The sequence below is a fragment of the Panthera leo genome, chromosome F3 (genome assembly GCF_018350215.1).
Source record: "Panthera leo isolate Ple1 chromosome F3, P.leo_Ple1_pat1.1, whole genome shotgun sequence".
NCBI classification, from domain to species: domain Eukaryota; kingdom Metazoa; phylum Chordata; class Mammalia; order Carnivora; family Felidae; genus Panthera; species Panthera leo.
In genome coordinates this window covers 19456784-19479240 of record NC_056696.1, presented here as the reverse complement: position 1 = coordinate 19479240, position 22457 = coordinate 19456784, and the positions used below count along the sequence as shown (strand labels likewise).

The window sequence follows — 22457 nt, the reverse complement described above, 5'->3', positions numbered from 1 at the left end:
AAGGCCTTAGTAGCATTTAGGGAAACCCTAATCTCCTACAGCCAGAGTACCAGGAGAATAGAAAACTAGGCTCAGGACTTAATCATTAAAGTAGTAGAGCTTCAGATAGGATTGAATTCTCAGATTCAGTAAGTCTCCTATGCCAAGTGCAGGTCCCTAATGGGAAAGTAGTAGGGTGCTGAGACTTGGAATAGGGCAATTTGAGTAGACCTTAGTACCTTGACTTGCTGGACCTTCAGAAGTCCCTTCCTCCCCTCGGCCTTGATAGATCATAGCTCTCCCCTTCCTTGAAGATGATGCAGAGACCTCGGTTAAGACATTCACATTACAAGACACTGCTTGCCTGCTTAAGGAAATATCCCCTACCCCTTCCCCTGGCAAACAATCCAATAAGGAAAATCAAATTCCGGTACAATCAGACTAGAGATGCACTGAGAATTTTATGGAAGGAGTGTATACACCAAAGTTGTTATGGCATAGCTAACATGTCCCTGTAGAGGCTACTAGCATATGCATGGGACTGAATCCTGGAGTACCTGATCAGGAGGTGTGGAACATAAGGTTGGATAATCAAGAGTTTATCAATATTGAAATAGTCTCCATTTTATATGATTTGATGCCTTAGCAAAGGCCCTGGAGATGATTGTTACTAGAAGGGCTGTTAGGATCTGGAAAAAGCAAAGACCCACACTATGTGAAGTAGAAATGCCAGAACTGCCATGGTGGATGGTGAATCAAGAGATCAAACAGCTCAAAGAAGTTGGCACACAGAGTGCATATACTGTATCAGGCCATAAACGTGCCAGTGGAGTATGTTCCATGGGAGGGCCTAAAGGACACTCCAAGGAATACCTGGTGAACGTGGGTCAGCTCAGTGATAGCTGTTCTCTATAGGCCAAGGCTGAAGATAGGGCAGGCTAATACAGAACTAGGCTTTCTAGTAGCCCGATTAGATCCTCCAACAATAAAGGTCCAGGTGATGGCACTCAACCCTCAGAAACAAGGCAATTGCAACTATTGTAATGAAGCAAGGTGGCCCTGATATCACAATATGTGGCAATATTTAAGCGGTATCTGGCTTTGGCTAGAGGGAGAATCTAACCTTCAAAGAGCTATGGTGATATTCATGGAACTTGGTATTTCCAGAGGCATGTTAGATGAGCAAAGGGGATATTTCTTAATTTACACAGGCAAAGGATATCAAGAATGGATGATAAGAAGGCTGAGGGAGATCTCTCAAATTAAAATCCATGGTACTTTGTCAAGTTTCCAAACTTCAGTCAGTTCTCAGACCCAGAACACCAGGGGCAGAAAGAGATGCTGGATTTCTATGAAAAGGAATCCTGCAACTCCATAGCAATTGTATTCAGTTGGAAATGTTCTAGTCCTTTTGCCAATGGACTGTAGCCATTTACTCAAGCAACAGCCCATTTGGGAAAAAGCAATACCCAAACTCTTCAAGGACTGTGGGACATGGAGTCAGAGTTAGCATTGATATCCAATATGGGACTCAATATGCCATAATAACCCTCCTGTTACAGTCGAATCTTAAAGATCAATGTGGGGGGAGTATTGCCATACAGAAGGGCTGTATGGGGCCAGGGAAGTAATTGAATCCTGGAATCCTTAGGTCTGGCTTCACAGATTCCTGGAATCACAGGCCCACCTGATGATCATTTGCTGGTATAATTGGAATAGACATACTTTTTGGAGTTTGGCATAAACCCTTGGAGTTGGTATTGATTCCTTAACCTGTACAGTAGGAAATTTAGTAGAGAAAGCCAAATGAAAACCGGTGCAACTGTGCCTTCACCCCAAGTCAACATAGTAAATAAAAAGATAATATTGCAACCTGGTGAGAATGGTAGACATTAGTGCTACCTTCAGAGAATACAAGGGTGATGATCTATGATAAATCCTCATTTAATTCACCAGAATAGCCCCTATAAAAATGGAATGAATCATGACTGAGTGAATAACTACTGTAAATTTAATCAAGTACTGTCCCCAGTTGTAGCTGCAGAGCCAGATGTGATTTTACTAAAGCAGATGAATATAGCCTCCAATGCATATTAAATGACCGTGATCTGGTGAATGCATTCTTTTCCATCCCTACAAGAAAAGAGGACCCAAAGCAGTTCATATTCATGTGAGATGGACAAGAGTATGTAATTATGGTCTTGTCTTAGGTTTTGTTAATGATTTGGCCCTCTGTTGTAATAAGACTGTCAAGGAGATGAAATGTCTGATAGTCCACAGAACATCACACTGGCCCATTATATTGACAATGCCATGATAATAAGACCAGATGAAAAAGAAGTGGCTACTATGTGGAAGCCTTGGCAAAATACATGTGCTTCAGAAAGTGGAGATTAAAGCTTCAGGACCCCAGCATATTAGTGAACTTCTTAGGGATCTACAGGTTCTGGAGAATGCCAGAACATCCCTTCCAAATGAAACAACAAAGAATTGTATTTTACGCCTCCAACTACTGAGAAAGTAGCATAAGTCTTAATGGCCTCTTCAGGTTCTGGAGGCAGCATATTCTATGCCTGGAAATACCACCTTCACCCATTTGCTGTATAACATTAAAAGGCTGTGAACTTTGAGTAGTATCCAGAGCAAGAAAGAGCTCAGCAGAAGGACCAGGTTTGAGAAAATGGTCTGACACATGAGCCATATAACCTAGGAGACCCTATGGTACCGGAGCCATCTATGGTGGGAGAAAATAGTGTTCAGAGTTGATGGGAAGCTCCAGTTAATAAATCACAATGTAGACTTCTGGGGTTCTGGAGAAAGTCCCTGCCACCTAAAACAGAGGATGATCACCATCAATAAGCATTTACTGATGTGCTACTTGCCCTTGGGAAATACAGAGCTTCTGACCCTGAGATACAAGGGATCCTATGACCAGAGCCATCCATCATGAACTGGGTTCATGCAAAGCCCACAAGTCGCAAGGTGGGGCCAGTTCTGTGGCAGTGCATTCTAAGATGGATATGGTACATCCAAGATTGGAAACAAGCAGAGCTGGAGAGCACACTATAAGCTAATCAAGCAGGTAGCCCAGAGCCCCATGCCATCAATCAGTTTGCACTCGTGTATCTCCTATAGTTCACATCTGTGGCTTAACAGACGGCCTTTATGATGAGATAACAGATAAGTAGAAAGGTCCAGCTTCATTCATAGGTGAGCTGTGATGGACAGTGATGAGGGGGAAATCCTCCCCATGGGCAGAGCTTTGATGTTAAGTGCAATTAGTCATCAACTTTGTGTAGAGGAAGAACTGACTTAAGGTAAAAATATAGATGAACTCGTGGGCAATGTGGAATGACATGGTTGGTTAGTTGGTTAAGGGCCTGGAAGGAGAAAGATTAGACTATCAGAGACAAGGAATGTCTGTGAAAAAGGCAGGTGGGTGGATCTCTGGAAGTGGACAGGAAGCATAAAGGTTTTCGAACTACATGTGAACAACCAGCAGAGAACATCTACTATGGGTGAGGGACTAAACAACCAGACAGAATGACTTGGTCAACTGCTAAAAGCTAATCTCTTTCATTGGCAGTCCTAGTCCTGGCACTATGGAAGCGTGAACTGAATAGCTATGGGGGCGAGTATGGAGGCTATGCATGAGTTCTCATTCATTAATGCCGATCCAATTACTGTTACCATTGAATGGAGACAGCCGAGAACTTGGGAGATAGGCTAAGAACTTTGAACAAACACCACAGATTATTGATTATTCTCACCTTCTTACCATGTTACTTTTTGAATGCCTTTGTTTGCCCACAGACAGTGCTAAGGGTGATCCATATTTCCGAAGGCCAATCTGTCTCTGCAATAAATTTCTCAGATACTTCCAGTAAGAGCATAAAGAAGTTCTTCTCCTCCCACAGGAGGCAGCAGGAACAAGAATGCATTGGTTGAAGAAGAGTCACTAAGAATAAAGAATATAAGAAAACTACATTTGAAGATGATATGCTCTAGTATATAGAAAATTCTAAGGAAGCCACACACAGAAAAAAAAGCACTAGAACTAATAACAAGTTCAGCAAGGTGGCAGGATGCAAGATCAATATAGGAAAATCGATTGTATTTCTATACACAAATAATGAACAATCCAAAAATGAAATTAAGAAAACAATTCCACTTATAATAGCATCAAAAAAGAATAAGATACTTAGGAATAAACTTACCAAAATAAATGTGAGACTTTTAAGACCAAAACCCACAAAACATCATCAAAAGAAATGAAAGATTTAAATAGAGAGACATTCCCTATATATGGATCAGAATAACTAATACTGTTAAGATGATGATACTCCCCAAACTTATCCATATAGTTAACATAATTCCTATCAAATCCCAGGTCTCTTTTTTTTTTTGTGCTTTCACAGAAAATGGCAAGCTGAACCTCAAAAATCATATGGAAAATAAAGAGACTAAGAATAGCCATAACATCTTGGCAAAGAAAAAGAACTTAGAGGACTCACATTTCTTAATTTCAAAATTTACTACAAATCTACAATAATAAATACACTGTGGTATTCACATAGGGTTAGACATACAGATCAATTGAATAAAGAGTCCAGATCAAGTCATATTTTTATGGTCAATCAATTTTTGACACCTGTGCCAATACAACTTCTTAGAGGAAGAAAAGTCTTTGAATAAGTGGTCCTAAGACAACTGGACACTCATATGTGAAAGAATGAAGTTGGACCCCTGTGTCATACCATGTCCAAAAATTAACTCAAAATGGATCAGAAACCTAAAGGTAAGAGCTAAAACTGTTAAGATTATTACAAGAAAACTTAGGTATAAGTGTATGGCTTTTTAAATACGGCATCCAAGACATAAGCGGCAAAAGAAAAAGTAGATCAATTGAACTTCATCAAAATTCTAAACTTTTGTACTTCGAGGACACTATCAAGAAAGTGAAAAGAAAATCCACATAATGGTAGAAAATATTGTATTTTTAAATCATATGATGTTTGTATGTCATACATATTATATGATTTCATTTGTACAAAAATCGGGGGAATAGGTAAATACACAGAGATAGGAAATAGATGAGTGTTTGCCAAGGGTGGAGGCTTGGAGAAGAATGGAAAGGGACTGCCAATAGGTACAGGATTCTTTCTTGGGTGATGTAAATATTCTGCAATTAGGTAGTGGTGATCGATGCAGAGCTTTTTGAATAAAAACTACTGAATTGTGCACTTTAGAGGGGGTGAATCTTATGACCTTACAATATCTGAATCGTATCTCAATAGAGCTGTTGTTTTTAAAAGAAGAAACAAACAAAGGGCATTGGACCAGGAGACTGGATGTGGAACATGCACATCAGGCTGGCTCATCATTGTGTCTATGAGTATGTGCCTAGACACGTGTTGCTCCCACTTCTTAGAACATTCTCTCTACCTTTCTTTCTGCCCATCCACATCTTATACTTTGGATATAACTGGAATATAAACTCTGCCTTCCTCATATCTGTCTCTAAAAACCTTATGGCAGTCCTACACCCTGGTTCCCCATCAAAGAATTCAACTAGGAATTGACTGCAAACCATACTTGCTAAAAGTGCACTTAAGATGTGCTATTTGAAAAAGACAGTCTAATGGGCACGTTAACCAGCTATTCTCTTAGGTACCTCTAAGCTCTATCACTGTAATGAGTTACATCATTAGAAACAAGGTACCTGGGCCACGTGATCCAGCCAGGCACAGGCATTCTGGCAATGAGTGATGTTATTATATTCTCTGCTTTTATACAGGGTCTGTATAAGAAATACCCACTTGAATGGCTTATCTACGTCTGCCGTAAAACTGTAATTGAAGACTTTTCCACTATATTACCCAATGACCCTTATGCAAGGGCCTGGATGATAAGTTTCTCCTTGTTTCCAGGAAAGAGTGTGCTTCTGCAGGTGAGTCACGTGGGTATTTCCTTTTCCTTTGCTTTGCTTTTCTTCCCTTTCCTTAAACATAGGAACCATCTAATGCCATAAAAACAACCCACACTTGAGCATTATGTACTGCGAGCCTGCATCCTTTCCCATCTTTGACCATCAGAGCAGCCTGATATTGCCCCTCTTTCACAGATGTGCACACTGATGCTAAAAGAGAGTAAATGGCATTCCCGACCCCTCACAGCTGGGAAGTGGCAGAGATGGGATTTGAACCAAGGTAGCCAGACTCCAGAAAGCACGCCAAATCCAGCTTCTGCTGTCACCTTGCTGTATAGCCTCCCCACAAGGTATATTTTCTAAGCTATCCCAAAAGTTTTGAATTAAGAGAGTGTACATACTAAATACATGTTTGCTTTATTCCCCACATCTCCTAGCTGAATATGCTCAATAAATAACATTGATTGATTTATTTCTCCAAGTGCTGAGATCCTTGGAAGAATGACCCCCTATAAATTCTGGTGGCTGTTTTTATTAATGATGCAAGGGTAGTAATCGCACAGGCTGGAGGAGAGGAGGACAGAACTGAAAACAGAAATAATTCATTTTATTTCTTAGATGAAGTGCCTAGAAATTGCATGGCACCTTGGCAGTCTAAAGTCTGGGCCTCTGGGTGCTTGCACATTGCTGGTGGGGATTTAATCATCTTATCTGATGTGTGTTTCCACAGAGTGACAGGCACTCCCTGTCCCACTTCTGAACAGATTTACTCTGTCTGATAGGCTTGGGGGAAAGACCTTTACTCAGCCAGCATGATTCAGCTGGTCTGTGGGGCTGCTTATCTGTAAACACATTCATAAGCAAGCGAGCTCTCAGCGTGCAGAATTTTGATTTACTTAAGTTTCCCTTCTTTCCTCTCTCCTCTCTTTTCTTACCTCACTAGTATATACAGGTCAGATACCTGGCTCCTGTGTGGTTGAGAAATTGGATGCCAGTAGAGCACCAAGATTCTTATAAGTGAGGACCTCACCTCCTCGCCAGACATTATTGACCTTTTGGCTTCTTAGCCCCTACGGTTTCTGGTAGACCCCCATTTTAGAATCCCGAGGGCTGAGGAAGACGACAGGCATGCTCTCTAGGAACTGTCTCCTCTAAGTGTGGTCTTTGGACCAGCTGCATTAGCATCACCTGGGAGCTGTTAGATGTGCAGAATCTGGGGCCTTACTCAGGCCCGCTGAATCAGAATCTGCAAGTGAATCATATGCACGTTCAAGTTGCAGAAGCAGTGGTTTCAGAACACTGCACCCTCAAGGCGTGGAGGCAGCTGCTCTACCAAACAGACCTGGCTGTCCTTTGAGTGTGCCTTGGACGGAATAATAAGGTGCTGATGTGGTGCTCAGGAGTCCCAAATAACGGCACCGACCAGATGTAGTGTGTACCTTCGGGGGCGGGGGGAGGGGCTCTGCTGCTGCCATTGCTCCTTTCTGCTCTCTGAGAGGGGGCACACACATTGCACGTTAGGTCTTTCCCTCCACTGACATGTAAAACATATGGAGACCTGGGGTATTGCTTCCATAGTGATTAGAGGGTTCGCAACAAATGTCATTAGTGACTCCCAGGGAGTAATTTTCTCCCTCTCTGTATATCATCAATACTTTGTACATCTCTACTAGAGAATGCGCCACTCTGGATTGTGTCTGCATCTCCATCCCCTACATTATATTTTACAATTCTCCGTGGCCCAGAAACACATAGAGGTATTGACTATTCTGCACCTATCCTAGAGCCTAGCACTTACCATAGGGAGGGAGGAAGGAAGGGAAGGAAAGAGGGAAGGATGAAGGGAAAGAGGAAGGAAATGGGATTTAGTTTTAGGGAATTGAAGGTATATATGTATTCTGCAAACTGGAGAGGACTCGGCAAAAGTATGCAGAGAGGTGAGCATCCAGAAAGAGAACGGAAAGAAAAGCCTTAGGGAAATCTTAGGGGGTGAAGTGTTTGGGTTACACATAAGGGGATAAGTCAAGAATTAAGATCACTTAAATATAAGTGCAGAGCCAACATGTCAATTCAGGTCTGACTTAATGGCCTGCACTGTCTCCTGGGCCATACTGCCTTCAACGGCATGAAAGGATAGCACCAGAAGGACCCCTAGTATCTGTGTAAGAAAGTCAAGTGACCTGCTGACAGTTATAGAGCTGGCTGGTGGCAGAAGCTGAACAAGAATCTAAAAAGGGAATGTGTCTATAGCCAGTCACAGAACCTGAATTTCTCAACTTATCCTGCCAGGCCAGGAGCATAGGCCTGTTGTGTCTCAGTGGCTCCTTTGGTCTGTATTCTTGCTCTACTGCTAGACAGAACAAGCACTCTCAGTGCACAGCAGAGTGTATTGCCTCATTACTGTTCTCTGCCGTGGCCCTAGACCTAGGTCATATGTTTACCACAGTGACTGCACAGCCTAGAGCCTTTGCATGTTGTTGTTACCCAGACATCTCTACCCTTCACAATAAAGATGCTTTGCAGAAGTTATCAGATTTGTAATGGTATTCAAACTCAAACTGATGGTAGAGAAAACAGCAAGAAATTGGAGGCAGGATGCTGTAATTAAAAATCACTGAGCTGATAGAGTTATCAGGAAACCAGCAAATTGATCCCTGCATCTCCAGCCTTGGATGGAAATATGTCTACCCCATGCTTAAATCTTCTCAGGGGAGAGACTTAAGTCTTTTCCTTTCAATTGCTACAGCAGCTGATTACTTTTGTTAGAATCACTCCCAGGAAAAGATGTGAGGATTCTCCCACCTCTCGGAAGTTCTCCTCTCCTTCCCAGAAATGTGTCTTCCTTTCCCCACCCTCATACTCCCAAGCCCTGAAACTGGGTCTCTGTCACCCCCTAGGACCCAAAAGTCATTTACTGGAAGAGAGAGGTAGAGATGAAAGACTGAACTTCTCCCCTTCTGATAGATACAACCTCAGGCAAGTGCTGTAACCTCTTCCCCCTCATGTCAGAAATGGGTAGGACTGGATGACCTCAAAAAATCTTCTAGCTCCAAAAATCTAATCCTCTATTTTGCCAGTGGGTTAGCTTCTAAGACTTATTTCTTCCTAAGGGCATTTTAATTTTCATACAAAATACAATGGCAAAGAAATCTCTCTCTTATATACAAGAGAGCAGACTTGCATGATGAAATTACAGGCTTTGAAGGTGATATTTGGGGGCAGGACATTCTGTAGGCAATATATTCCATCTACTCATAAGGCAGCTCTCCCCATCATGACCACTATTTTCATATTTGTGAAAAGAAGCCAAGAATGGAATCTGAACTATTTCTGATGCCCTGTATTTGAAGAGATCTTCATTTATGTTTGGCTGTCAATGCATGAATATGCTTACAGAGCTTAGCATTATTATTATTAGCACGGGGGATTAAATATGTTATTTAGTATTAGAGGTATTAGTCTCGAGCATTAGGGCAGATTAGCTTTTGATGTATTCATTCTTTGGGGTTACAATTAAGGCCTGGATTCCTGATTGTTATATCCATTTGTCTCTTACTTCTCCATTCAGTTCACCAACATTGATAGACAGCCCAGGACTAATTAATTAATGACAATTCTTTATTTTCAACTGTGTATAAGAATAGGTTGTTCACATCTTCTGATTATTGTAGACTTTCAAGGTGACAATTTTGACTGGGACAGCCTTTTTGTATTATGGCATTCTTAGCCTAGCTTTCTGAGAACCTCTGTGCTGAATGTGTGGTCTCAAGCCTTTAAAAATCTCTTAAGGAATCTTGCCCATACTTTACCACCCCCGCCACCCCCACTGTCTTCCACCTGCTTTCTAGAAGCAAAATCTTTGGTCTGTTGCTTTGATCCAAGCTCTGGTACACCAGACACCCATCACTGTCTCACAAGAGTCAGGCATCCATCACAGAGAACAGATGAGTAGGTCAAATATAAACATTCCTTCTACTGTGATTAATAATGTATTTTAGGCCTTCTATCAATATGGTACTTACATCTGGGTTTATAAGGGCACTCCTAAATATTTACCAATGTGTAATAGTACTTTTAAGTGGAGTTGATAAACTCAGCCTCATGGTTTAAGCCTTCTAGCAGGCAAGAAGTGGAAATCTTTGTGATTGGGTGCATCTGTTTCTAAAACCTGAGTATGTCACACCATCATCTTTCCAGAGCCTTCCTAAAATAAGGAGACACAACATCCTTCTAATAACTCTATAGGTATGCTTTTCCCCCAGTCTGGTCTGATTCAGAGACTGATAGCTAAGGTTTCCTACCCCTCAACTGTGGGACCGGCCCAGGTAAGACGTGAGCCCCCACATACTGACTCTCTTCTCACCGGAGCAATTACCTTCATGCTACTGAAGGTGCTCACTGCTAACTTTGTGCACGGCACATTCTCAACTGCTTTCCTCCTCACTCTGAATATTGCTGTACATGGTTTGCCATTAATTCATGGGTGAAAGCATGTGCCCACCCAGTCCTGCAGCGTGGAGACATGCACAGTCAGTGCTAAAATCAGACTCTGGGATCTCTCTTGCACCTCTCAAACCCTGTCAGTGGAAAGTATCAATGCCTTCCTACCGCTTGCAACCCCCTTCCCAACCAAAGCATACTCCTCTGGCACATCAGTACCCCATTGATGAAGAGGACATCTGCTGGTTCCATCTTCCACAGATGAGTGGCTTGGTACAAATTCGTGAAAGCAAGCAGTGGCCCAGTAGAAATAGCCAATATGTGCATTACCCCCTAGGTTATCCCATCACTCTGGATTTCTGCCCTAGAAGCCTCCAGGGGAACTTTGAAGAAAGAAATGCTGGAGGCTGCTTGTCTACCAAGGATTTCAGGTCGTTGTGGATTGAGATAGGGCACAATGATTAAATATGATGCTGAATTCTTCTCTATGCAGCAATAAACGTCGAAGGCTCTTGGGTGCATAGACACAACCATCCTTTCTGTCTCCCAGTTCGTTTTGTACCAACTGAGATATAGCCCACGTAGGGAATGGAGTACTTAGTATTTATGTGGTGACTTTCGCCTGAAGAAATTGGAACCTGTGGAGAGTAGAGAGGAAGTGGTTCTCCAAGAGATCTGCTGTGAAATGCTTCTCGGACCACCTGGGGGAGGCACTCTGGGGAGAATGATGCCTCATTCTGTGTGGCATACATCCAGCCTGCTTTTTAGGCTGGGAAAGTGGTAACCAGAATAGAGAAAACCAATGCCATGTCTGCGTCCTTCCCAGTTTCTTCAAAAGGCGATCACAGACTAGAAGATGCTGAGTATGGGAAACTCTCCTGATGCCTGCAGCAGTGTTGGCAAAGAGGAGCCCTCCCCCCTACCCCCAGCCCGCCTCAGTACACATTTGCCCAACGCAGAGGCTGCAGCTCCCCTGTGAGCAGGGACCTTCACATCACTCCTCTGATAGCAAGGAGTCCTGGCTGTAGGACTTGTGTTAGTTCTCCTGTCTAGGAAGAGGGGGCAGGGTAGCCAGATAACTCCGGGACCCGGAGTTCTGCCTCACTCCATTCTTCATGTAACAACCCCCGCCACACACACCCCAGTCAAGCCAGACATGCATTCTCTTTTGAAAACACACTAATCAACCAGCCTCCCCCACGGCCTATCCACCATCCATGGATGTCCATGTATCACACACAGAGCAATTAAAAAAAAAAATCCAGGCAGCCCAGGGAACCATAATCTTCTTTTGTTTTCTCTTTTTTGTTTTCCCCTAAAAAAGGCCTTTTAAGAAAATATATTAAACCAGGTAAACTTTTACTCATACGTTCATGTGGCTGGAGCAGATTGACAAAGAAAACAATCACAAAATAAATATTTTTGTTTTGTTTTTAAAAAAGAACATTTCCCTATACATTGTCTCTTTCTAACTTGACAGAGCTGCTTTCTTGGACAGGACAGGTGCCATTGGAAGAGGAGTTCCGGCTGGACCACGAGGGGAATGTGGAACAAAGTAGGGGGGCTGAGGAAGCAAGGGGGCTGGAGGGAGGGAGGAGTGGAGAGCAGAGCAAGCCTGCCTGTCTGCCCTTACGGTCCTCTGTTGGTGTCACCTTGAGTGTCTCAGGGGAGCCGGCTTGAGAAGCAGTCAGTGTCTGGGAGGGCACAGAGGAGGCAGCATACAAAAAGTAAGAACCAACGCTGGGGGGATCACGAAACAACGCCATTTTAAGAAACCTGGTTAAAAAGAATACAAAAGTGACTCGATGGTGGGGGAGGGGGAACTGCTCCTGTTCCTACCCCCATGCCCCCTCTTGCTTTCTTGAATGATAAGAATCACTTTTTAAGGATTTTGTTTTCATGGTTTGGCTGGTTCTTTTTCTTAATCTCTCCCTTGGCTCCTCTCCTTCAACTGCATGCATTTGAAAGCACCGACTTCACAGATTCGAGGCTGCTGAGTCGTAGCCTCCCTGTGTGAGAGAGTGTATGTGTATGCGCGCGCGTGTGTGCACGCACATGGTGAGCGTGTACACATGTGTGGTGATGGTCTCTTTCTCTCCTGCCTGCTTTAGTCCAAGCCCTGAGGTCCCATCGGCTGGGTGCGGAAAGTCTCAAGGGAGAACCCTGTTGGCACTAAGGTGAGGGCTTGGATGATCTTTGCACCCTGGATTCATGGATCACCTCCCTGCCCAGCACTGGAGTGGGGCCCCCATTAGCTACACAGTTTGCCTGTCTCATACTCCACAGGGTTTGGCAGCTTGGAATTGAAAGCCCTCAGGGAGGACTGGATCCTGCCCACCTCGTTGTTGGCCAGCTTGAGCCGATGCCGGAGCAAGCAGGAGAAAAGGTCAAGCCGGACTTTGCCCGGGGGAGAGAGCTGGTTTACCCGGTCCCTAAGCTCTATAAGCTGCAAGAGGGCAGAGTCCTGGGAACCTTGAGTGTACGGGTAGTCTAACTGGAGAATTAAGTCCCGGATAGCATCCGGGTCAAAGGGGAGGCTGTAGCCAAAGACCTGCAAGGTGTTGATTTTCATGTAGCCCAAGTTCTTGGAGGGATCGGTCATCTCCAGGGGCTCGTAGTAGATTGTCTCATTGGAGCTGTCATCCAGGGACTTGATTCGGCTCCGTAGGTAAACATGGACTGTCTCAAAGAAGGTCTTCCACCTGTTCCCCAAGGTGATAGTCCAGTTTTGGCACTGGGCAGCTGCGTCCACGTTAGTCCTTTCCCAGTCGGGGAAGCTGCCCTCATTCACGGGCATGAACCAGCTCTCAGAGTGGCTGCCCCCAAACGGGTTGACGTAGATGGCCATGACAGGCTCCAGGGTGCTGTTCTTGGTGAGGCAGATCTGCAGGGACAAGGCCAGCATCACGTGCACCAGCCCAGGCTTATACTTGTTACTCTTCAGCGTGAGCAGCATGCGCTTCCTCCAGGAAGGGTCAAACCAGCTGCCCAGACGCATGTCGTTGCTGATGAAGATGGAGTGCACCTCGATGCGGCTGTCCCGCTTCTGCAACAGGTACTTCAGCTCCAGGTCCTGCAGGTCTGTCTCCAGCCCCAGAAAGTTCTCCAGGGACTCAGCCACCTCTGGCCGGCACAACCCCTGGGCCAGCACGTAGCCTGGGTTACAGCCCCCACAGCGCGTGCTGTTGTCCGGAGCACAGTGGGCACATGCGGGCCCTTCGCCCAAGGCACAGGGGATGGGGCCCTGGCAGGAAGACTGGTCATAGGGGCAGGTGCAGCTGTGGCTCTGTTCCAGGAAGGTGCCGGGGAAGGTGCTTTCTCCACAGTAGAGGAGGGACTGGATGCGATTCCACCAATAGGGCAAGGACCTTTGGGAAGGGAGGTAAGAATGAATAAAGAATCACACAGAGACACACTTTGGCGTCTCTCCTGAGGGTAGGAGGAGACTGACTAATAGGCAGGGAAGGTAATGAGAAAGATAAAAGCCCCGAGTTCTCTGAATGATGGAAACCCTACTGCACCACTCTGGAATGATCGAGTAAGGCCTAGAGCTCAGCGTCTGTCTGATGGATCAGCACCAGAAATACTTGACATCAGACTTGTACTGGCAGCAGCCGGGCTCATCCCTCCCAAGTACCACTTCCTTCGCTTATTCAAAAGCCTATAGAAGATCTCCCACACCCTCTGTACCAAAACATCTAACGTAGTTTTCAGCTTTTTAAATAAGACCGTCCGATCCCTAGTTCTCCAAACTTCCCAACTCCCATCCATTGCTTTCCCACTTACCATCCCTGTCCTTCCTGTTCCCACTGCTTCTGTCACTCTTTCACCACGAAGAGGAATTTTCTATGGCTGGCTCCCTCTTTAGACTTAGATTTCCGCTCCTGTGATACCTCCTCAAAGAGGTCTTCTGTGACACCCTTTTTGAAAGAACCACCCAGTCGCTCACTCTCTATCACATCAGCCTGTTTTTATATAATCCACAGCAAGGATCAGGATTGGAAATTATTGTTTATTGTTTCCCTGTTCACAGATGGCTTCTCTGAAAATGCCACGAGAGCAGGAACACTGCATTATTCTTCACCGACATGTTCTCAGAAACCAGGATTGTTCCTGGCGCTTGGTAAGCATTTAATAGTGATTTCTTGAAAAAAAAAAAAAAAAAAAAAAGTGAACCCCTCTCAAAAGCCTCTGCTAGTCTAGGTTCTCCACTGACGCTTCCCTTCTTACAGGTGCCTCTGTCAGAGCCGCATCTCCGGGTTGCGAGGCAGCCTCCACGCCCTGCAAGGCCCCGTCTCCGTGTACCATTTCTATCTTCTCCCACACAAGCTGGCCGAGACTTCCTTCTCGAAGGTAGCTCTTCTCTCGGGCTTTTGCTTTTACTAGACCATGCCTCTGATTTATGTTCCACGAATGTGGATTTAACTGGCTGCCACATAGGTATCATTTTATAGTTTTTGTGTTTCTATATATTTATTATGTCTTCCCGAGGACCCACACACACACACACACTGCCTAATATTAGGATACGCAGTGTGTACTTGTTGAGTAAACGAGCGTGTGAGTGGATGTGCAGTGAGTGCCTATGATGATACAGCCTGCCTCTGCTCCTGAGGGCGGGGTTGGGGTGGGGCTCAGCTTTCTTTCCTTTTGTGACTCAGAACTAATCCCTTGTTTGAAGCAACCCAATGTGTGTATATTCTCACTGTATGTAATTGGTGTGTGAGCTTCAACTCCACCCCTCTGTTTCCTGAAAAAACTTCTTAAAATAGAAATGAGTGAGAATTAGAGCATGACTAGAATAACATTTGAATATACTATAATTTATAAAAAGTAAAATCAGCCTCTGTTTGCTCTCTCTGATGTCAGACACAAGTCACAAGTAGGTGAAGAGAGCAGAGGATCTAAAAGGCCTCATATGGGTCACCGCCGCCAGATCTGCCATGCTGGACAGAGGGCCCCCCGGCCTCAGCAGCCTCAGGGGAAGGTGCCAGGCTTGGGCCCGGGTAGCTGGGGTGCTCACCTCTCCTTGGGCAGGCGGAAGCGAGGCTGCCGGTGGCAGCGCTTGCAGAGGTTGAAGAGCCTGCGGACAATCCGGTGGGTCTTCTTGAACAGCAATTTCAAGCTGGCTCCCAGCTGCTGGTAGCGGTGCTGAAGGCTGCTGTCCATGGCCCAGAACTGGGAGATGGCTGTGGAGTTCAGGAACCTGTCTCCGGGCAGCCTTTTCAGCAGGGCCTGGAATTCCTCTGTGGGCAAGGACGCAGAGCTGAGCTGAGGGGGAGTCACGCAGACTCTGGGACGGCAGGGCGCTCCCCAGACCCCGCCGGCCCTCCGGACTCATTGCCTGAGGAAAGAGGCTCCATAGCCATTCTCCCAGGCCCTTGTATAGATTTCTTTTTAAACTGCTTTATTTGGAAAATAAATAACATGCCATAAAACAGAGCTTCAGGATTCTTTTCCATCTTTCCTGTCCCTTATATGCTTCTGAATTTCAAAACAGATTTCCATCACAACCCAAGCAGGCCAGAGGTCACGCTTTTGCCAATGACCTTGGGATGTACCACTTTCTCCCTTTATAACTTCCTGTAAGTCATTCACAACACTGTCACAGGCTGGTATTCTTCAGTGACACCACAACATCCTGTGGAAGGTGGAAGGCAGGCACAGCCGGCAAATGTGGACCCAGGGAGACTGAGCACCCAGCTCAGAAAGCTTCTTAGAAAATTTCCAGTCCCTGAGACCAGCTGCTCCTGTCCACATCCTTCTCTCTGACTCTGGAATACCCTTTGTCTCTTTCAAGCTTCACCTCTGGGCCAGACACCCATTCTTTCCTGTAGCTAATCCAGAAGCAAGATGCTTTCTGGTCCTTGCTGCCTACTCCAAGTCTGTGCTCTTCCCAGAGCTTCCTGGGCACAACACATTGGCTGAATTTATGCCCAGATCTGCTTTTACTTGGGACCTGCAGCCACTGTCTCCTGATGGGGGCCCAGATAGCCCTCATTTACTCAGCAGTAAGTGACTCACAGTGGTGAGCACCCGAAGTCATGCCCCACATTAAGCATCATTGAACACATCCCACCATCACAACTCCTGTGCAGCTGGTGTTGGGGGGACTGGAATGTTCTCCTTAGCAACTAACTACCTGTCTAGGACTTGAAATGTCAATGCCTGGGGCCTCAGCTCATTCTGGTTTCTCAAGCACCTGGTTCTTCATACCCCTCTTCCCCTTCCCAGTGGTTGGAGAATCATACCTAGTGATGGCATTAACAACTAGCATGTATGTAGGTTTTTTTATAAAACACGTAAGCTTACAAAAGAGCACAGGGAGTAACAGAATAAACTCCCATGTGCCCACCAACTAGATTCAGCCACTTTGCCACATTGACTTCAGTCTTTTGTTTTGTTTTAGAGAAATTCTGCAAAGAAAATATACAGTCAAAGGCCCTAAACTTCCCTTCTATCTCCCATCTTGATGTAACCACTCTCTTGGGTGTTTTCTTTATCATTATATTTCTTAATGTTTTCTGCATATGTTTATCTGTAAAAACATTAAGTATTGGCCAGTATGTTTTTAAGCATCATATAAATAGTATTAAATATGTGTTATATTTAATAATATTGTATCATAGTATTATTCACATAATATGTATATAAAACATTTTTCATTTTCACTTTGTTTAACCCAACATATTTCTGAGATATATCTATCCACATAACTATCACTCATTTAGTGTTGAAATGTATGAGTGTATCAGGTAGAGATAGTTATACATTAATTTTATCTACATTATCCCATATGAGCCTTCCATCCACCTATTATTATCACTTTCCCTCTCTTACAGATGAGGAATGGCGGTATTCTGAAGCTGCATGGCTCACATAAGGTCACAAAGCTGGTCAGTAACAGAGTGTCTCAGTCTTTGGGGGCTGCTCTCAGAAAATACCACAGACCGAGTGGCTTATAAACAACAGAAGTTTATTGCTCACAGTTCAAGAAGCTGGAAGTCCAAGATCAGAATGCCACCACGGTCAGGTTCTGGGGAAGGCCCTCTCTGGGTCACATGTGGCTCACTTCTCACTGTGTCTTCACATGGTGGAAGGTGAGAAGGATCTCTCTGGGGCCTCTGTTATAAGAGCACTAATCCCTAATCACCTCCCAAAGGCCCCCATCTCCCTGGGCATTATATTTTCAACGTATGAATTTGGGGGGGGGGGGGGGGCGGGACGCAAACATTCAAACCAGAACCCAGAACAAGGATTCAAAACCAAGCCCTAAATCTGCATCTCAAGGTAACCTTGCTATTAGCTATACGTGTAACAAGCAAGGACTAGTATGTGCTGGGTGCCTCCTAGAACTATTCTACGTACTTCATTCATCCAGCAAACATTCCTTGTGCACCTGTGCACAGGCAATCTGTAGCAAACGTGTATCAAACCAGGCAAGTCCTAATGCCCTCAGATATATCCACATTAGCTCATTAAGTCCTCGTGACGCATGTCTTTGGTGGGGATCACGTCCGTTTGCACAGATAACAAGAAGACAACCACCTGAGACTTGAGGTTGTGAGATAACCTGGTAGGGGCCAAGGACACAGGTAAGCGGATGAGGCGGGATCCAAGGTGAGTTCCCCACCTTCTAGTCCCGCACCTCAGAGCATGTCCCATTGACAGGGAAGTGTGGGCCCGCCAACTGCTCACCTGACTCCTCAAACTGCCGGTTGTGAGTCACCCAAGAGTCCTGGATCTGCAGCAGGCTGTCCTCCATGGCCTGGATGTCAGCATCCGGACAGTTGCATTCTGGGAAGGTGGGGCTGCACTTGCACCAACAGTCATTCTCCTTGCAGACGAGCTCCCCCTCAGAGCTGCATGTGATATAGCTGAGTGCCGCCGCCACAAAGCGCTCACGCAGGTACTCGGGCAGCAGCACCTGTAGGCCTAGGGAAAGGACGCATCAGGGAATTGTGGGGCAAGGACCAGTGGGGACCTGGTTTCCCACACTTAAGGCTGCAGGATCGCCAGCTGGGGTTCTGCTGACTTGGGCATTCTGGGCCCAAGAACGGTCACCCCAGGGCCTAACTCTATGGAGCTGATGGGGTGAGGGGCTTACCGCTGCCCCAGTGACGGGTGGGAGAGGGTCAGAAAATGCAGATGAGGAGCATCGAAGCCCAAGGGTTCGGAGAACCCCTCACATCAGCCAAATTGAGAGCGTGCATATCATTTGAATGGCCTTATTGGCAGCACATCAGCATCTCTAGGATGGAAATGGGAAGGTATTTCAGATAAAAGAAGACCTTACAATCTCATGAAGGAGGAATCAAGGCTTGATGGGCTTTTTGCTCTGCTTCAGCTAGCCATCCTGTTTCTGGCTTTGCTAAGTCACAGACGTTCTGGGATGTCCTACCCCACCCTTGACGACCAAGGAGACCGCTCTGGTCAGGAGGCAGGGACAGGCGTTGTTGGTACGCAGTGGCCAGGCACCACACCAGGTGCTTCCCAGATACAATCGCAAGTGACTCCCTGGGCACACTGAGAATCCAGGGCCGATGGCCACGGTGACCTGCCCACGTCGCAGGACTAGTAAAGTTGGCTTGGTGTCGCACTCTGCCGTGGTACCATCAGCTTGTACTGCACGTCTGGGACTGGCTGCCCTGCCTCAGTGTGCTTAACTCGCACCGAGATTTGGAAGTTCAGTCAAGCCTGGGTAGGTAGGAATGGCTCTCCGCTCTCTCTGCTAATTAGCTCCTCTGATCTTGGGATATAATCCACTAAATTTCTCTAGGTTTCAGTCTTCCTATCCATCCGTGGTGGTGGGTTTTAGTTTACCAGGAGCAGAATACACCCCTCTTTGGCTTCAAGCCACACACAGTGGCTGTCGGAAGCACATCAAGGGATGAGTGAAGGACACGCGTGCCTTTGGATGCCGCCTGGGCCAGGTTCGAGGGCAGACCTGCAAGAGGCTGCCCCAGTAGGGACATCGCGAGAGACGGTGCCAGGAGCGTGAGGGACGTGAGAACTTCGGATACGCTGAGCTCCCCTTTCCTCAAATATCTGCCAGCTCTTTATCGTCACACCCTTGACCGTGTCCTTGGCAGGAAATCAGAGTATGCATCCTGGTCTCCGTGGACCTGAAAACATAACTTAGCACGGCAGCACCAGCAGAAGTCCTGTTTGAGATCCACCTCCTATCTGAACTGCTCCTCAAGTTTCCTCTCTCGATGCTGTGCCTGCAGTGGCACTGGAGCGGCCCTCCCCACATATCCGGTCCACATGCTGCCTTTCCACACACACTCATCCAAGTCCTTTCTCTTCACCTCCCCCACTACCTCCCTCCTCCTCACTATAACACTTCCCATTGCTATAAAATAAGTGCCCCGAGCAGTGTCTGCATGAGTGATGGGCTATAAAATTAAATGGCATAAACTATTCCAAATGAACCACCAGACATTCCGAACTTCACTCATCGCTAATTTCCAGACACAAACCCAGCCCATCTAAGGACAGAGGAGAAGAGGGATGCTAATTGCATTAGGTGGCTCTAAATAAAGCAGTCTTTTACTCCTTTTTATTATATATTCCTTGATTCCAAAAGAACTGATGGGTTGCATCTGGCTCAGGTTGCCTGGAATTTGTAATCGTAGATCCTGGGTGAGGGCTATTGATTTTATAATACCAAGACAATAATATCTTAAACAGAGTCCAATTCAGTTAGGCCTCAAGAAAAAGGAACTTTTCCGACTGCCAAACATCCCTGTCTGAATCCGTTTGCATCGCCCTGCCCCCAGGATGCCTGCGGGGCAGACAGCAGGAACTAAGCACCTCCCCTACCTCCCCTTACCTGTCCCATCGCCTTCCTGTTGGCAAGTGTGTTTTAGCTAGTTCTGTCTCCAGCGGAGGCTCCCATTCGTCTCAGACTGTTCTCCTGGCCTTGATCCCCCGTGGAGGATTACAGACCAATCACAGAAAGTAGGGACCACTCTCAGGGTAGCCAATAGTCCCACGGTTTGTAAAGCTCTACGGTGGCCCCATAACCATCTGCAAAGACTAACCGTACCCCAATATGTCCTTAGGACAAAGCCGAGGGTTCTTTGGGCAACAAAGGAGATCATCAAACTAGACCAAAGCATATAAGGGTGAATGTGATAGTCCTGCAGGATAGTGACTGGGGGTTGGGGAGGACTATGAATTCCGAGGGTTTGGGTGTTGAGTGGTGCTAACAATGGTCTTGGATGCAGGGTAAACCATTTCAGAAGTTTTCTCAAAAGAATGAGGGAAAGTTGTTAAATACACGTCCCAGAAGTCCTGGTAGCTCTTGTCTTAAATACGGTTTAGCCAGGGGTGCCTGGGTGGCTCAGTTGGTTAAGCGTCCGACTTCAGCTCAGGTCATGATCTCATGGTTCATGAGTTTGAGCCCCGTGCCAGGCTCTGTGCTGACAGCTCGGAGCCTGGAGCCTGCTTCAGATTCTGTGTCTCCCTCTCTCTCTCTGCCCCTCCCCTGCTTGCTCACACTGCACCTCTCTCTCTCTGTCTCTCTCAAATAAACACTAAAAAAAAGAGAGTGAGAGAAGGGTTTAGCCAAATGAGGCACAGAGGGCTTTTTCCTGCTCCTTGGTGGTCTGAGTTTTTCACCCAGTGTGACACCCATCACGGTACAGCTTACCCAGTAACTGCACTTTGTTCTCCGGACTCTGTACCAGGACAGAGCTGACTGAGTCCAGATTGTCGTAGTTGCTGCAGCCCAGAGGGCCCGTCCTGGTCTCCGTGACCTAGAGAAGGAGGGCACAGTGTGGATTTAGAGACCATCCCTACGGGGAGACCATCCCTATGCGCAGACCATCCCTATGCGCTTCCCTCTCCGGCCATCCGATCTCAGGCTCTGTGTCCTGTCCTTGACCAGCCGGAGGACAGCATGTGTTTCCCTACCCCGGGAGCAGAAAGCCACTTTTCTTCCCTGTTCTAACACACTCTCAGCGGCAGAGGGCTGGCAGCGGCAGGTGCACACAGTGGGAGGCTTTCAGAGGGGGCCGAAGGGAATTTGCATCCGGGAAGAGAAGATTCAACGTAGGCTGAGGAAGCTGGACCTCTGAGCTGGAGTCCCCCCCTCTCCCTCCCCCAGAGGGAGACAGGAGGCCAGATGTGGAGGCTGTCAGCCGGCTGGCGAGCCCAGCTGCATCCACTCGGCGTGGTGCTCACAGGCTTTAGGGATCCCGAAGATGAAAAGCACTAGAGAAATATGAGTTATGAGTATTATTATTAGTATTAAACATTTAAGTCCCACCTCGGTGCTGAGACGTCCTTAGAGAAAATCAGCCATGGGCTTACTGCATATTTTAATAAGTATATTAAATATACATAAACTCTTATAGCCATGTAATATTCCAAAACACCACAGAATCATTTTAAAATATTATAAAGTTGGCCTATCAGTTTTTCCCTGATGTTTTTAAAGTATAAGATGAAAAATGGGGAGCTTTAAATGCACTGAAATAATTCCATAATAAGAATGATGGGGACCTGCGGCCCTTTCTTCTCAGGATCTGCGAAAGCTCTGCCAACAATCAATCAACCAATCAACGAGTATTTATTGAGCAGCCACTGTTGAATTCTATACAATTCATCAAACATTCACAGAACGCCTTTCCTGGAGTTCTTCAAGGAGTCAGCCCTGATACCCCTGACCTTCTGTCCTGGCTGCCCTGCAGCAGGCACATGCGTTGCAGTTTTCCATCCTTTACTGAGAACGTGGGGTGAAAGTCTGGGTCCTCCACACACCAAATGCTCCACAGGGGTAAGCCCATGTTTATTTTGTTCACCATGTTGTCAGCCGCGATTAACACAGTGCCTGGCACACCGGGTATTTAATACATTAGAGAATGTGTAATACGTTCCAGGCTTTGGGGGGTGAGAAATGAGCACAGAAATGCACAAGTTATATGCTGTGTCCTCTAGGGAATTACAACCTGTGGGGAAGGCAGGTGCATATGCAACGGGCCGAGATGCATCCAAGTGGAGCGGAAGCTATGTGTCAGCGCTGAGGAAAACACAGCTCTAAACAAAGGGAACACGAGGGAAGAAGGGCAGAGGAGACTCAACTGAGCTGGTCCTTAAAGAT

General features: G+C 46.1%; 2 protein-coding genes across 4 annotated transcripts in view; one reads left to right on the top strand and one right to left on the bottom strand.

Moving 5' to 3' along the window:
• Nucleotides 1–22451, top strand: part of LOC122211995 — a 500798-nt gene extending 478347 nt beyond the window's left edge. Inside the window, exons 15-20 of the mRNA XM_042925590.1 lie at nt 5777–5929; nt 14382–14471; nt 14581–14701; nt 17191–17448; nt 21880–22133; nt 22295–22451. Coding sequence (XP_042781524.1) covers nt 5777–5929; nt 14382–14471; nt 14581–14701; nt 17191–17231 — 405 coding nt within the window. The 3' untranslated portion in view covers nt 17232–17448; nt 21880–22133; nt 22295–22451. The remainder of the gene's footprint in view (nt 1–5776; nt 5930–14381; nt 14472–14580; nt 14702–17190; nt 17449–21879; nt 22134–22294) is intronic.
• The window catches only part of BRINP2 (BMP/retinoic acid inducible neural specific 2), a 121621-nt gene continuing 110896 nt past the window's right edge, over nt 11733–22457 (bottom strand). For 2 of the 3 annotated variants that reach the window (XM_042925587.1, XM_042925588.1), the window contains exons 5-8: nt 21006–21111; nt 18047–18283; nt 15372–15594; nt 11733–13716 (exon numbers count right to left, since the gene is read on the bottom strand). In XM_042925587.1, the coding sequence (XP_042781521.1) occupies nt 12600–13716; nt 15372–15594; nt 18047–18283; nt 21006–21111 (1683 nt within the window). In that variant the 3' untranslated portion in view covers nt 11733–12599. The remainder of the gene's footprint in view (nt 13717–15371; nt 15595–18046; nt 18284–21005; nt 21112–22457) is intronic. The other variant, XM_042925589.1, reaches the window with a different exon arrangement.